The sequence below is a fragment of the Macaca nemestrina genome, chromosome 17, assembly GCF_043159975.1.
Source record: "Macaca nemestrina isolate mMacNem1 chromosome 17, mMacNem.hap1, whole genome shotgun sequence".
Taxonomy (NCBI): Eukaryota; Metazoa; Chordata; class Mammalia; order Primates; family Cercopithecidae; genus Macaca; species Macaca nemestrina.
The window spans coordinates 38,939,069-38,956,558 of NC_092141.1; the positions used below are offsets into that span (position 1 = coordinate 38,939,069).

The 17,490-nt window shown below is 41.6% G+C and overlaps 1 protein-coding gene across 1 annotated transcript in view; it reads right to left on the bottom strand.

Annotated features, from left to right (window-relative positions):
- The window catches only part of LOC139359293 (E3 ubiquitin-protein ligase KCMF1-like), a 33,440-nt gene extending 17,592 nt beyond the window's left edge, over positions 1 to 15,848 (bottom strand). Inside the window, 3 exon segments of the mRNA XM_071081917.1 lie at positions 3,040 to 3,179; positions 10,036 to 10,203; positions 15,824 to 15,848. Coding sequence (XP_070938018.1) covers positions 3,040 to 3,179; positions 10,036 to 10,203; positions 15,824 to 15,848 — 333 coding nt within the window.
- Between the last annotated feature and the right edge of the window lie 1,642 nt (positions 15,849 to 17,490).

The window sequence follows — 17,490 nt, forward strand, 5'->3', positions numbered from 1 at the left end:
CTGGGATTACAGGCTTGAGCCACCGCGCCCGGCCATCACTGGCTTCTAAAGAGCAGCATCTACATGTAATTTAGGAAGTCCTAAAAAGCAATTATGTTTTACATTTAAACATGGTTCTTGTACAAAAATTTATGTGCATGACGACATCTTGGGAATTCACAAAACTTGAAAGAGTATTAATATAATTTAGCTATACTGAAAAATAATTCCCAAGAAATCAGAAAGCAGCTCACAAAAGGGCTTGCGCTCCTGTGAGAATCTAACCATGTAGCTGATCTGACAGGAAGTGGAGTTCAGGCGGTGATGCCCGCTGGCCCACCGCTCACGTCCTGCTCTGTGGCTCGGTTCCAAACAGGTCATAGACGGGTGTTAGTCGGGTCCCGTCTGTGGCCCAGGGGTTGGGGAACCCTGGTCTAGAGGACACATGCAGGTAACGTGGGGCAAAGCAAGACAGCAAACAGAGCATTCAGAAAGGAACATGTTAAGAGGAATAGAAAAGGAGATATAGCAAATTGTTGTGTAGATATAATCCCCCAAACCAAAATGATGTAAATCACTCTTGAATTCCCTAATTCAAAAATGCAAAACATTGAGGGGTGAGAGAGGACACACAGTCTTATCACCTGGACAATTACATGTAACTGTAGCACACTGGAGTTGATAATATGTTTCACATATATACAGAGAGGCATTCAAAACACTTAACAACTGGCATGGCATAGGCACCAATCCTTCAGAATGGACACTAGTCAGCATGCTACACTTGACTGCACCTGCTGAATGCCAGCCCTGCCTCTAGGACTTGACCCACATGACCTGAAGGAATCTTGTACTTTTATATTAAAGATTCTTATCTGCCTGCCATTTTTCACTTTGAAATGTCTGGGCATATGGGTGGAAAGAGAGGTAGATATAGCATTCATGCGAAGATTAAGGGCTAATGAGGAGAGATAAATCCTTAAAATATTCCACAAAAGCCCATATGAAAATAGAGTGACAACTGCCTTGGGCTATGTACCAAAAGCCTGGAAACTTAATGAAGGCATAAACACAACTCACAAGAAACAGACCATGAAACCATTTGCAGGTGGTGGGTATTTAATTTTCAAACTATGTATCAGGTATGCCAGAGTGTAAGCAACCAATTTTGAGTATTTACTTTCCGAGGGGTGGGGGTTGGGGAGCAAACCAACCGGAGGCACGGAGGCAAGGTTATGGAAAACTGGGTTGTCTTGCCTTGTGGGGAGATGAGAATACTATACTAGGGACTACTGGCTGATGATAATAATAATATCTATTATTACTTGTTATATATCATTATATATATTTATTAATGATAATATAATGCTATTTATATATTACATATAATATATATAATAATACATAATTTTTTTTGGAGACAGGGTCTTGTTCGGTCACCCAGGCTGCAGTGCCACGCAGTGGCACAATCATGGCTCACTGCAGCCTCAACCTCCTGAGCTCAAGCAATTCTCCCACCTCAGCCTCCCAAGTAGATGGGACCACAGGCATGTGCCACCACGTCCAGCTAATTTTTAAATTTTGTGGAGACAAGGCCCCACTTTGTTGCTCAGGCCAATCTCAAACTTCTGGGCTCAAGCAATGCTCCCGCCTCAGCCTCCCCAGTGTTGGGATTACAGGCATGAGTCACTGTGCACAGTCTGATAATGATTTTAAGGATGCCTAAATTACAATAAGAACTCCATGTTTATCTTATTGTATTTAGGTAAAGGACCCAAACTTAACAGAAATTAAATCAAAGAAAAATGATTCCAAGTTTTCCACAACAACCAGCATGGAGATGCAACTGAGTCAGGATTCTTCATACGGGTATGTGGGACTGTACCAAAAGGAAGCAAAGTCACTTTACAGAATAAAAAGAACAAACTAAGAATAGTAATAAAATGTGACAACAGTAGTCTGAGGCTCTCCTAGGTGCAAGATCAGAGCATTTCTGAGCTGTTAAGACGGTAAAATTTGGCTTGATGTCTATACAAAATAAATTTACCTACTGCTTGATACATGTTATAACAACTTCAAGCATCAAACTAGCAGTGTCAGTGGGAATAAAAGTAACCCTATATTATATGCATAGCTGTAGCAGAGTTAAGTAGAGACTCTGGAACCCAGAGGGACACTAGCTGAGTCCAAACACCTGCCCCTACCCCTGCCCCTTACTAAGCTGAATGTCCTTGAGCATGCTACTTTATTTCTCTGGGTTTCAATTAATTTGTTTTGAGTACATTTAGGGGTTTATTAGTTGATGCAATATGCAATTACTTGTGCCAAAATTCTCCCAATTCAGTATCTATAGTTCCATATAAAGCCTTCACTTTACCTATTATTATCAATGGTAAAGAGGTGGGGGAGAGACTCTTAGGTGTACTTTATCATTTCTTGAAGGTGGATGCATGCTGACTCAGATGTCAAGTAAAAAAGCCAAACAAGCTTTCAAGGTAAGACTTTCTTTGTGTATTATTCTGGGTCCATGGCCTTTAGCCACTGGAAAGATGAGGATAGGAAGAACTTCTAGGGACCCCAGAGCTTGACCTAGGAGGCAAGAGATGTGATCTGATGAAAACCAGGTAAGATCAGAGATATGCTACAATGAGATGTGACAATGGATTATTATGATACTACCAAAGGTTTTTAAATTTCCTTGTGAAGTTCCTGGTAGAGGAAAAGTTAAGCAGAGAGCAAGGATACTGTAACAAGAGATGCACTGCAGGTTGCCGTCCTTTTAACCTTTCACAATGCATTGAATAAAGGGCTCCTGAATTTGGTCAAGACTCCATGCTGTGGTTTTAGCTACAGGTTAAGAAACCCAGTGTGAACAGTAAGATGCAAAAATGCAGCCTCCCATGATGTATAAAATTTGCTGTTAAAAGATGATTTTAATAACTATGCAAATGGTATCATTACACTGAGCAGGAAGTAGATGACAGTGACCTAGCTTTATTCATGTTAGAAATAATGTACTTTACAACATCATTTTAGTCATAAGGCTGCTGCTTCACTTACCACTTCTGTTGATGTTTCTGCATGTTCAGAAGTAACATGTTCTTGAAGAGATGTCTCCGTACAGCCCATTTTTCCACAATAGGGACAAGTAAAAGACTGTGGCTGCTCTACAGAGAAAGCTTCCCCACCATAGTATAAATCTGAAAAATAAAGTAGAATTGCATTGAGGAATATTAGTCTTTAAACACATAAAAATGTAATAAAGAAAGTGTGGGCCAGGAGCAGTGGTTCCTGCCTGTAATCCCAGCACGTTGGAAGGACAAGGCAGGTGTATCACTTGAGGTCAGAAGTTCGAGACCAGCCTGGCCAACATGGTAAAACCTCGTGTCTACTAAAAATACAAAAATTAGCCAGGCATGGTGGCAGGTGCTTGTAATCTCAGCTGGTCTGGAGGCTGAGCCAGGAGAATTGCTTGAACTTGGAAGGCGGAGGTTGCAGTGAGCCAAGATCCTACCATTGCACTCCAAAAGAAAGTGTGCCTAAAATATTCGACAACCTCACGTGGTCAAGGAATGCTTAGGTACCTATTTACATTTGTAATATCCTGATTCCCATGAGGACTCCATGTTATTCCTCCAAAATTCCTTCCCCAGATAGCTACTATATATATAGCCTTAAGAGAGAACGAAGCAAACAACTCCATCCTCCTTCACTTATTTGAAACATTGGTCATTTTACATCTGGCTCTAATTTTATCGTAATTTATTTTTTCCTTATCTGTATACTCTGTGGCAACACTGATATCAACAGAAAAAATCAGGAGGGTCTACCAAGAAACAAGGACAAATGTGCTCAGAGGGAAAGACAGACAACCATGATCGATACGAGAACTGCCAGATGTAGTTAGCTGTCTATAGAACACACTGCTCTCAGAGCATGGAGGATAATGCTAACTTAAGATACTACCAACAACATTAAAAAGGTTTTTTTTGAGACAAGGTCTTACTCTGTCGCCCAGGCTGGAGCACAGTGGCATGATCACAGCTCACTGCAGACTCAATATCTGGGCTCAAAGGATCCTCCTGCCTCAGCCTCAGACATAACTGAACTACAGGTGTGTGCCATCACACCCGGTTAATTAAAAAAAAATTTTTTTTGGCAGAGATGGTGTCCCACCATGTTGCCTAGGCTGGTTTTGAACTCCCAGTCCTCCCACCTCCACCTTCCAAAGTGCTGGGACTACAGGCATGAGCCACCACGCCTGGCCTGTCACAAAATATTTCGCCCAACTGGTTTACTGGAAAACTAACCAGTAGTCTGTGGGAATAATTTGTTCACCTCATAAGTTTATCTCAAGGAATAAACCTATTTTTTCCATTAGGTAATTGCTATGGTTTGAATATGGTTTGTCCCCGCCAAAGCTCATGCTGTGGCTTCGTCTCCAATGTGGTGGTGTTGGAAGGTGGTGTCTTTAGGAGATGATAAGGTTGTTAAGAGCTATTAATGCCTTTCTCAGGAGTGAATTCTCGCTCTCTCAGGACTGAATCAGTTCCCTTGAGAGTGAGTTACTTTAAAGTGAGGCTGTCTGTCACTCACAACTGTTTGGTCTCTTTACACATGCCCACTGCCCCTTCTGCTTCTCTGCCATGTTATGACACAACTGAGCCCTCACCTGAAGTCCACCAGATGCAGATGAACCATCTTGGCCCCGTTAGCCTCCAGAATTGTGAGCTAAATAGACCCCTTTCCTTTAGAAATTATCTAATTTCAAGGATTTTCTTATACTAAGAGAAAACAGAGAGACAGAAACATCAAATAAGATGGAAGTATATTCAGTATGTTATGCCACCACAAGGAATTATTTAATTATTTAGCATAAAACAAACACCAAATTTAAGAGAGCTTTTGTAAGAAAAGAAAATGGAAGAAAGTGTTCATTACATGATAGATTTGTTCATATTCACTTTTAGGGAGATTTAAATGATCATAAAAGTTTTAGGTATCATGTATATATTGACCATTTATTAGGTGTACAAGACTTATCAGGTGGATTTGGAGTAAGTGCGGATAAATATATTAAGAAGAATAGAACTTCCTCATCTGATAAAGGGCATCTACCAAAAACTCAGCAAACATCATTTACTGGTGAAAGACTGGATGCTTTCCCCTAAGATCAGAACAAGACAAGTGTGTCCACTCTTGCCACTTCTATTTAGTATTTTACTGGAGGATCTATCCAGAGTAAATGAAAGGTATCCAGACAGGAAGAAATAAAATGATTTTTATTTGCAGATGACATGACCTTGTGTACAGAAAGTCCTAAGGAATCCACTAAAAAAAAACTCTTGGCGCTGGGTGCTGTGGCTCACGCCTATAATCGTAGCACTTTGGGAGGCGAAGCAGGTGAATCACTTCAGGTCAGGAGTCTGAGACCAGCCTGGCCAACTAGGAAAACCCCATCTCTATTAAAAATACAAAAATTAGGCTGGGCGTGGGGGCTCATGTCTGTAATCCCAGCACTTTGGGAGACCAAGGCGGTGGATCACCTGATGTCGGGAGCTCATGACCAGCCTAGCCAACATGGTGAAACCCCGTCTCTACTAAAAATACAAAAATTAGCTGGGCGTGGTGGTGCACACCTGAAGTCTCAGCTACTCAGGAGGCTGAGGCAGGAGAATCACTTGAACCCAGGAGGCGGAGGTTGCAGTGAGCTGAGATCGTGCCACTACACTCCAGCCTGGGGAACAAGAGTAAAACTCTGTCTCAAAATAAAATAAAATAAAAATATAAAAATTAGCCAGACATCGTGGTGCATGCCTGTGGTCTCAGCTACTTAGGAGGCTGAGGCAGGAGAATCGCTTGAATCCAGGAGGCGGAAGTTGCAGTGAGCCGAGATGGCACCACTGCACTCCAGCCTGGGCAACAGAGGGAGACTCCGTCTCAAAGAAAATAAACAAACAAACAAACAAACAAAACCCTCTTGGAACAAATAAAGAGGTTCAGCAGCACTGTGGGATACGAGATCTATAGGAAAAAAATCAATTGTTTGTCTATATGGTTGCAATGACCAATTCAAAAATAAAATTAGAAAACAGCCGAGCATGGTGGCTCATGCCTGTAATCCCAATGCTTTTGGAGGTAGAGGCAGGAACCACTTGAGCCCAGGAGTTTGAGACAAGCCTTTGCAACGTAACAAGGTTTCACCTCTACAAAAAATTAAAACTTCAGTCTGTTGTGGTGGCATGTGCATGTGGTCCCAGCTACTTGGAAAGCTGAGATGGGAAGATCACTGGAGCCTGAGAGATTGAGGCTGCAATGAGCCATGATGGCACCACTGCACTCCAGCCTAGGTGACACAATGAGAACCCATTTCAAAATAAATACATAAGCTAAAAATTCCATTTAAGACAGTAAAAGAATACAGATGCTCCTTGACTTACAATGGGGTTATATCCTAAAACTTGATGAACCTATTTTAAGTTGAAAATGCATTTAATACACCTAACCTACCAAACGTCATAGCTTAGCCTAGTCTACATTAAATGTGCTCAGAACACTCATGTAAGCCTACAGTTGGGCAAAATCACCTAAAATGAAGCCTATTTTATGAATTTATTGAAGACTGCACTGAAAATGAAAACAGCATGGTTGTATGTCTTTAAAGTTCTGTTTCTACTGAACATATATTGCTTTTGCACTACAAGATTAAAAAATCATAAGCTGAACCATCATAAACTGGGGACCATCTATTCTTAGGAATAAATTCAATGGAAGTGCAAAACTCATACTGTGATAACTGCAGAAGTGTGTCAAAAGAAATTAAAGACCTACATAAATGGAAACATATCCCATGTTCATGGATCAGCAGATTTAGTATTATTAAGATGGCAGTACTCTCCAAACTAATCTACAGATTTGACATAATTCCATTCAAAATCCTAGTTGGCTTCTTTGTAGAAACTGACAAGCTGAATCTAAAATACAGAAATGAAAGAGACACAAAATACCCAAAATAATCTTGAAAAGAACAAAGGTGGAAGACTTAGTCTTCTTGATTTCAAAGCTTACTATGAAGCTACAGAAATCAAGACAGTGTAGTACTGGCATAAAGACAGACATATAGGCTTGGCACGGTGGCTCACGCCTGTAATCCCAGCACTTTGGGAGGCTGAGGCGGGCAGATCACGTTGAGCTCAGGAGTTTGACACCAGCCTGGGCAATGTGGCGAAACCCCATTTCCACAAAAAATTAAAAAATCAGCTAGGCGTGGTGGCTTCCACCTGTGATCCCAATTACTTGGAAGGCTGAAGGTGGAGGATTGCCTGAGCCTGGGAAGCAGAGGATGCAGTGAGCCAAGATCACACCACTGCACTCCAGCCTGGGTGACAGAGTGAGACTCTGTGTCAAAATACAGACAAAAACACCAGGCATATAGATCAATGGAATAGACTGAGAGTCTAGAAATAAACCCTCATTTACAGTCAACCTATCTTTAACAAGAGTGCCAAGACATTGCATTAGATAAAGAATAGTCTTTCCAACAAAAGATATTGGGACAACTGAATATTCACATGCAAAAGAATAAAGTTGGCGCTTTACCTCATTCCATATATAAAAATTAATTCTAAATGGGTCATATATCTAAATATAAGAGCTAAAACTATAAAACTCTTAGAAGAACACATAGGTTTAAATCTTCGTGACTTTGAATTAGGCAGTGATTTTCTAGATACAGCACCAAATGCACAACAAATGAAAAAATACATAAATGGGACATTATCAGAATTAGAACTTTTGTGCTTCAAAGCACACCACCAAGAAAGTGAAAACACAACCCACAGAATGGGAGAACATTTTTGCAAATCATCTATCAGATAAAAACACTTATCTATGGAATAAAAAACTATTACAATTCAATAACAAAGACATATTATCCAATTAAAAAATGGGCAAAGGATCTAGGTATTTCTTCACAGTAGATATACAAATGGCCCATAAGCATAAGAAAATATGCTCATAATTTATATTTCAGATAAATATAAATCAAAACCACCTGAGACACTACTTTACACCTACTAGGATGGCCGAAATAAAAAGGACAAAAAGTGTGGGGCTAGGTAAGAAATTATAGCATGAAGCCAGGTGTGGTGGCTCATGTCTGTTATCTCAGCACCCTGGGAGGCCCGCAAGTGGATTACCTGAGATCGAGAGTTCAAGACCAGCCTGGCCAACATGGTGAAACCCTGTCTCTACCAAGAATACAAAAATTTTCTGGGCATGGTGGCAGGCACCTGTAATCCCAGCTACTCAGGAGGCTGAGGCAGGAGAATCGCTTGAACCCAGGAGGTGGAGGTTACAGTAAGCCGAGATGGCGCCATTGCACTTCAGCCTAGGCGAGAAGAGTGAAACTCTGTCTCAAAAAATAAATAAATTAAAAAAGATTATAGCATGAAACATTTATATATTTTCTTACAATGTCTTCTAATCAACTGTGGAAACAACCTTTTTTTTTTTTTTTTTGAGATAGTGTCTTGCTTTATTGCCTAGGCTGGAGTGTAGTGACACAATCAGGGTTCACTGTAGCCTCAACCACGTGGGCTCAAGTGATCCTCCCATCTCAGCCTCCCATGTAGCTAGGACTACAGATGTATGTGTGCCACTACATCCAGCTAATTTATTGTATTTTTGAGGGGTAGGTGCAGAGACAGTTTTCGCCACGTTGCCCAGGCTCGTCTCAAACTCCTGGACTCAAGTGATCTGCCCATCTAAGCCTCCCAAAATGTTGGGATTACAGGTGTGAGCCACCACACCCAGCCAACAATCTGCTTTCTGGTCATTACAAAAGTTATTACTGCCAGGCATGGTGGCTCACATCTATAATCCCAGCACTTTGGGAGGCCAAGGCAGATGGATAACTTGAGGTCAGGAGTTCAAGACCAGCCTGGCCAACAAGGTGAAACTTCACCTCTACTAAAAATACAAAACAATTAGCTGGGCACAGTGGCACACACCTGTAGTCTCAGCTACTCAAGAGGCTGAGGCACGAGAATTGCTTGAACCCAGGAGGCAGATGCTGCAGTGAGCTGAGATCTGGCCACTGTATTTCAGCCTAGGTGACAAAGTGAAACTCTGACTTAAAAAAAAAAAAAAAAAAGGTATTATTTGTGTGTTAATAGCAAGAACAAAAGACAGACCATATTTCTTCTTTACTGAAGCACTCTTCTATTTCATACCTTGTCAGTGGTGTGTATTTCTGAATGGTTTTTTTAAACAAGTAAACTATGATTAAGACGAACAGACAGAATTACTTGGTATATAAAAGTAAGGCTGGGTGCAGTGGCTTATGCCTGTAATCCTAGCACTTTGGAGGCCGAGGCAGGTGGATCATGAGGTTAGGAGTTCAAGACCAGCGTGGCTAACATGGTGAAACCCCGTCTCTATTAAAGATACAAAAAATTAGCCGGGCACGGTGGTGCACGCCTATAATCCCAGCTCCTCGGGAGGCTGAGGCAGGAGAATCGCTTGAACCTGGGAGGTGGACGTTGCAGTGAGCTGAGGTAGGGCCATTGCACTCCAGCCTAGGAGACAGGGCAAGACTCCATCTCAAAAAAAAAAAAAAAAAAGCCGGGCATGGTGGCTCACGCCTGTAATCCCAGCACTTTGGGAGTTTGAGGCGGGTGGACAGCCTAAGGCCAGAAGTTCGAGACCGGGTCTGTTCAACATGGTAAAACTCTGTCTCTACTAAAATACAAACAAATCAGCCAGGCGTGGTGGTGTGCGCCTGTAATCCCAGCTACTTGGGTGGCTGAGGCAGGGGAATTGCTTGAACCAGGGAGGTGGAGGTTGCAGTGAGCCAAGGTTGCGCCACTGTATTCCAGCCAGGGTGACAGAGTGAGACTCCATCTCCCAAAAAAAAAAGATAAGATTTATTTCATGTTTGATGAATCTGGGGCCTCATGGTATGCTGCTGGGGAGTTTTAGAATACTTCGCCTTTCCTTCTTCACACGTACATACAATTCTAAATGATGTAATTCATTAAATTTTTAATTACTTACCAAAATCTACCCTTGTTAATATGCACCGCATTGGGTGGTCAGTTGTATGCCTTGTTGTTGTTGCACCACTTTCATAACAAGACGCACAAAGATCGTAATCGTAGCAAATTAAACACTTATATCTGCGACCTCGAAAATTTCCTTTTAAACATGCATCACAGCTGACACCTATAAAAAAAAGAAATATCTTTCGTTACCAGTTATAAAGGCCACTCTTGATTTCATTTTTATGAATGTTTCAGGTGTTCATTTAACCCCACATATCCTTTCCAAAATGACTAGAAATGACTTAGTAAAATGATATGGGAATTTTTAGCCATGTGCTGGATTCATTACTCTGATTTATATACTCCAGATGAAAATAATTTAAAATGACTGATACAGGCTGGGCACGGTGGCTCACGCATGTAATCCCAGTACTTTGGCGGGCCAAGGCGGGTGGATCACTTGGGGTCAGAATTCCAAGACCAGCCTTGGTCAACATGTTGAAACCCCGTCTCTACTAAAAATGCAAAAATTAGCTGGGCTTGGTGGCGGGTGCCTGTAATCCCAACTACTTGGGAGGCTGAGGCACAAGAATTGCTTAAACCCAGGAGGTGGGGTTGCAGTGAGCTGAGATCGCGCCACTGCACTCCAGCCTGGGCAACAGAGCAAGACTTTGTCTCCAAAAAAAAAAAAAAACCAAAACCAAAACCAAAACTAAAAGCAAACAAAAAACCACTTAAAATTAAATAAAGTAAAATGACTGACACAATGTAATCACCCTTTTCCCCCCTTAAAAAATGCCTTGATATAGGCCAGGCATGGTGGCTCAGGCCTGTAATCCCAGGACTTTGGGAGGCCGAGGTGGGCGGATCATGAGGTCAGGAGATGGAGACCATCCTGGATAACATGGTGAAACACCGTCTCTACTAAAAAAAAAAAAAATACAAAAAATTAGCCGGGCTTGGTGGCAAACACCTGTAATCCTAGCTACTCCAGAGGTTGAGGGAGGAGAATCGCTTGAACCCAGGAGGTGGAGGTTGCAGTGAGCCGAGACCAAGCCACTGCACTCCAGCCTGGGCAACAGAGTGAGACTCCATCTCAAAAAAAAAAAAATTTGATAAGCCAGCAAGAAGGTAAAAACCAAGATGAAGAGGGACTGGTGACTGACTGGAAGCACTAAAGAGGGCTTTTCACAATGAGGGTATTTGCCAAAGCAGGTAAAAATCTAAGTTTAAGTTCTACAGCATTATAGGACAAAGGCCTACTAAAGGTGGGATAATTAACAGAAGATTCCTCATAAAACCAAGATCCTAATATACTCTCACAATGCATGGGTGGGCTAGAAATCCTCCCTAGGGGATTACAAAAATTACCCTAGTGAAAGCCCCCAGCCCTGGGGGCACAAAATAACAACAAAAAGCCATAACCACAAACCAGTCCTCATGGGTTTATAGCCCAAATTCTATCAAATGGTTCCAAAGACCTTGGGAAGAATTTTAAGTGGTCTTAAATTAGAATTGACAGCAAGCATCTGGCATATATTAACATCCAAGGAATAAGTTCATAATTTAAATCATAAAATACAGAAAAGCAAAGCACCATCAGAAAGAACTAACAGGAGCAGCAGAATCAGTCCCGAGTTCGTATCAGAACTGGATATCAAATAATTCTTAACCTGTTAAAAGAAATAACCGGGTGTTGTGCCTAACACCTGTAATCCCAAGCACTTTGGCAAGGCAAGGCAGAGGGATGGCTTGAGGCCAGGAGTTCAAGACCAGCCTGGGCAACATAGAGAGATCCTGTCTACAAAAACATTTAAAAATTAGCTGGGCATTGTGGCCTGTGCCTGCAGCCCTAGCGACCAGAAGCTGGAGGAACGGGAGAATGGGGAGTCACAGTTTAGCGGGTAGGGAGTTTTGAAGTCTGGGATAATGGAAGAATTCTGGAGATGGACAGTGGTGATGGTTCCAAGAATGTGAATATACTTAATGCTACTGAATTGTACACCTAAAAGGGCTTAAAATAAATTTTATGCTATGTATATTTTACTGTAATAAAAAAATATGCCATTTGCAACAGCATTTTTAAAAAGTGCCTCTGAATAAATCTAACCAAAGATAGGTAGCCTTTTATGAAGCAAATGAGTAAAAATGTATTCAAAGACACTAAAGGACTTTAAAAAATACAGATACCAACTTCATGGACTGGAAGGTTCATAATAAAATGTCAACTGATTTGTAGATTCAATACAATTATAACTAAAATTTAAAAAGAATTTTTTTGTGGGACATGGTAAGCTGACTCAAACGCTGATGGACAGGCAAGATGCTCCCAAGAAAAACGAGATAGAGGGACTTGTTTTATATATATATATAGAGCTACACTAATAAATAATAAGTAATACAATAACAAATTATAAAGCTATAATAACTATAATAAGAAGGAATGGCACCAGCATAGAGACAAACTGGCCTATGGAATAGAATGGAAAGCCCAGAAGCAGAGGTTGAAATCTGTTTTACCACAGCAAGGTCACTAAAGAACACTGAGAAAAGAAGGGAGTGGACAATAAATAGTGCTGAACAGGTGATTATCTACATGTGGGGAAAACAGAATTAGATCTCTTCCCCATATCCCGTACACACAAAAAATCAATTCCACATGGTTTAAAGACAGATTCAAAAGAACAATGAAAAATATCTCTAGAAGACCATATACAATATTTTTATCAGCCTAAAGTAGAAAACAATTTCTTAAATCTTTCTTTCTCTTTCTCAAACACACACACACACACTCCAAATCAAAAAGTAAGAGATAAATCCAACTATGTTAAGAGTTTGTCTTGGTCTTTTAACAGCCTACACTGATTGGAAATACAAGGCTCAGAAACTGGTGATATGTACAATACACATGACAGACAAAAAGTTTGGTATTCAGAATGCATTCTGAACTCTTACATATCAGTAAGTAAATGATGAACGCTCAATAGAAAAATGGAGAAACCTGTCAAAGGGCACTCAAAGAACAACAAACATAAATGGCCAGTAAACATATGAAAAGACGCTCAGTCTCATTAGTCATCAAAGAAGTGCATGATTAACATCATGAGCTAGCATTTTACATTTACCAAACTGGTAAGAAACTATAAGTTTCATGATGTCAAGTGTTAATGAAGATAAAGGGCAGCAGAAGTGCTTATACCCTGCTGGTGGGAGTGTACGTCAGCACAACCACTTTGAAAAATTTCTTCATATTTTAGTCAAGTTAAACACATATACCTCCTATGATATGGTAATTTCACTCTTAAATACGTTCCCAGGGGGAATCTTTTGTCTGTGTGCCCCTAGAGAATATAGAAGAATGTTGACGGCAGTTTTTGTAACTGAATTTTAAAAAGGCGACTCAGGGACCGGGCGTGGTGGCTCATGCCTGTAATCCCAGCACTTCGGGAGGCCGAGCGGGCGGATCATGAGGTCAGGAGATTGAGACCATCCTGGCTAACATGGTGAAACCTCGTTTCTACTAAAAATACAAAGAAAAATTAGCTGGGCATGGTGGCGGGCGCCTGTAGTCCCAGCTACTCGGGAGGCTGAGGCAGGAGAATGGCGGGAACCCGGGAGGCGGAGCTTGCAGTGAGCCGAGATCACGCCACTGCACTCCAGCCTGAGCAAAAAGTGCGAGACTCCGTCTCAAAAAAAAAAAAAAAAAAAAGACTATTCAGACTCAAAAGCTCAACAGTTCAATATGCACAGAATGTATTGGAAAAAGAATGAATCAAAGCAACAGGTAAGAACATCTGCCTCAGATGAATGAAAAAAAGTCTCAAAGAATACATATAGTATAAAGTTGAAAACCAGTATCTAGTTTAGGAAATCAAACATGTAGTAAAACTATAAAAGGAAAATGAGGGAATGATAAAATTTTGGTCAGTGGTTCCCTCTGGGGGTTAAGGGGATGAGGAGATGAGTGTGTGAAGCTTTTAGGGATCTTGAAATGTAACATTTTTACATCTGGCCAAGAGGATCTGTAGTACCATTCTTCTCCTTTGCATTTATTTTATGAAAATTCTCATATATCCAACTAATATTTTATTTTTAAAAGTTCTTTCCTTCCTTCCAAACAAACAAAAAAACAAAAAACAAAAACATAAAGCAAAGCTGGAATTGTTTACAACAACCTTTGGGCTGTCAGTTCAAGGTGGAAAACCGGAAAACTAACATAGTTTTGGCAGACTGTAGATTTTTTTTGAGACAAGGTCTCACTGTCACCCTGCCTGGAATGCAGTTGCATAATCTCGGCTCACTACAGCCTCGACCTCCTGGGTTTAAGCAATCCTTCTACCTCAGCCTCCTGAGTAGCTGAGACCACTGGTGTGTGCCACCATGCCCGCATAATTTTTGTCAGGATGGTCTCGAACTCCTGGACTCAAGCAATCTGCCTGTGTCAGCCTCCCAAAGTATTAGGATTACAGGCATGAGCCACTGAGACTGGCCTAGGTTATAGATTCTTAATGTTTGTTGAATGTTTTTATTAAAAAACAAAAAACACCAAAAAAAAAAAAAAAAATCAGGCCAGGCACAGTGGCTCACGTCTGTAATCCCAGCACTTTGGGAGGCTGAGACAGGCAGATCACAAGGTCAGGAGTTCAAGACCAGCCTGGCCAACATGGTGAAACCCCATCTCTACTAAAAATACAAAAATTAGCTGGGCGTGGTGGCAGCCACATCCCAGCTACTCGAGAGGCTGAGGCAGGAGAATTGCTTGAATCTGGGAGGCAGAGGTTGCAGTGAGCCGAGATCGCGCCATCGCACTCCAGCCTGGGGCACAAGAGCGAGACTTCTCCTAAAAAAAAAACAAAAGCAACCACCAAAAAAAACCGAAACAAAAGGCCGGGTGCGGTGTCTCAAGCCTGTAGTCCCAGCACTTTGGTAGGCCGAGACGGGCGGATCACGAGGTCAGGAGATCAAGACCATCCTGGCCAACACGGTGAAACCCCGTCTCTACTAAAAAATACAAAAAACTAGCCGGGCATGGTGGCGGGCGCCTGTAGTCCCAGCTACTCAGGAGGCTGAGGCAGGAGAATGGCGGGAACCCGGGAGGCGGAGCTTGCAGTGAGCCGAGATCCGGCCACTGCACTCCAGTCTGGGTGACAGAGCAAGACTCCGTCTCAAAAAACAAACAAACAAACAAACAAAAAACCGAAACAAAAAAAATGGAATTCCCTGTTATTACTTAGCCATTAACAATAACCACTTAGACAAATCACTTAATGTTCTCTGCTCAATCTTTCTTCATCTATGAAGTTTGCTACGAGAATCAAATGAGGATTAAAATATATGAAAGTCCTAAATTCTAAAGTGGTAATATTAACTTATTCAGATGCAGTAAGATTTTTTTTTTTTGAGACAGAGTCTCGCTCTGTCGCCCAGGCTGGAGTACAGTGGCACGATCTCGGCTCACTGCAAGCTCCACCTCCCGGGTTCACGCCATTCTCCTGCCTCAGCCTCCCGAGTAGCTGGGACTACAGGCACCTGCCACCTCGCCCGGCTAATTTTTGTACTTTTAGTAGAGAGAGGGTTTCATCACATTGGCCAGGATGTTCTTGATCTCCTGACCTCATGATCCGCCCACTTCGGCCTCCCAAAGTGCTGGGATTACAGGTGTGAGCTATAAGATGATTTTATTACTTTCCTAGAATACAATTTGATCTCAGTACTATACAAAACCTTGTAAATTAGTTTTCAAAATATCCTTCGAGATCCTTGATCTCAAAAGCTGCAGTGAGACTCCCTGATCAACTTACAATGGCAGCCAAATGATGGCATCATGGTGGCAATTTTTCAGCAAATTCAACAAATATTGATTATCTAATATGTAATATGTTTTAGATGCTGAGGATATAGCAATGAACAAAACAAAGCCCTGCCCCCAAGAAACTAACATTTAGTGCGTGAAGACAAGCATAAAAATAAAAGTTGGCTAAGTGTGGTGGTGCGTGCCTGTAGACCCAGCTTCTCAGGAGGCTGAGGTGGGAGAATTGCTTCAGCCCAGGAGGTCGAGGCTGCTGTGAGCTATGATCATGCAACTGCACTGTAGCCTGCAGACAGAGTAAACCCTGACTCCAAAAAAAGAAAAAATGTTGCAGAACATGGTGGAAGTAAGTGCTATGGAGAAACATAAACCAGTGAAGGACAGCGTGGGCAAAGAAAGTATTACTAAAAAAGATACTTGAGCAAAGAGAGGGAATACTTAAAAATTTGCTTATTCAAAATAGCTTCCAGGCCAGGCGCAGCAGCTCAGGCCTGTCATCAATACCAACACTTTGGGAAACCAAGGCGGGCAGATTGTTTGAGTGCAGGAGTTTGAGACCAGCCTGGGAGACATGGAGAAACCCCGTCTCTACAAAAAACATACAAAAATTAGCCAGGTGTGGTGGTGAGCGCCTGTAGTCCCTACTACTCAGACTGAGGTAGGAGGATCACTTGAGCCTAGGAGGTTGAGGCTGCAGTGAGTGGAGATTGTGCCACTGCGCTCCAGCCTGGGTGCCAGAGTGAGACCCTATCTCAAACAAAAACAAAATAGCTTTCATGCATGATGATGCTTTAAGCACAACACTGAAAATAATGAATGCGGTGGGGGGGGGAATACCTATGATACCTATTTAGGTTCACAAATGAAAGTTTAATATGATGGTATGATGGTATAATAATATTGACAAACAATTGTACTGTGAATTTAGGTGCCAGGAAGGTAAACCCAGCTCTGAACTTTTTGGTGTGTAGCCTGACATTATTCTGTAGGCCTGCCTTCTCTTTCTAGGTGGGGATGCCTCCTGGCAAGTATAGATGAACAAAGCTTAAGGCAACTGTGCATGGTGATATTGATAAACACTGTATCTTTCAGTAAAAAGATGCTGATACTTATCCCTTGCTCACTCTACTCTTGCGATTTAATTCAAAGCTACCTAAATGGTTCACATAAGGGATAGGGGGTGGTAGCCTCAGGCTTCACTTAAACCCAGCTAGAGTTCCGTAACTGTAAGCCCTTTAAAAAGGAAACAGGGTTTGTTTGTTTAAATTTACTGTCTATTTGCGATGAAATCATTTCTGTAATATATATTGTTTAGCTTCTCAAATACTGAAAGGCCTTTTATGATTCAAGATCAGTATTTCAAATACAGATACATCATACATATTTATAAAATATTTAAGTCAAACTTTAGTTAAGTTTACAGCAGGGTTTCTTACAACATAAGATTCACTTTATTAATAATCTCTGTGGCGGCCGGGCGTGGTGGCTCAAGTCTGTAATCCCAGCACTTTGGGAGGCTGAGACGGGGGGATCATGAGGTCAGGAGATAGAGACCATCCTGGCTAACACGGTGAAACCCCGTCTCTACTAAAAAAAAAAAAAATACAAAAAACTAGCCGGGCGAGGTGGCGGGTGCCTGTAGTCCCAGCTACTCGGGAG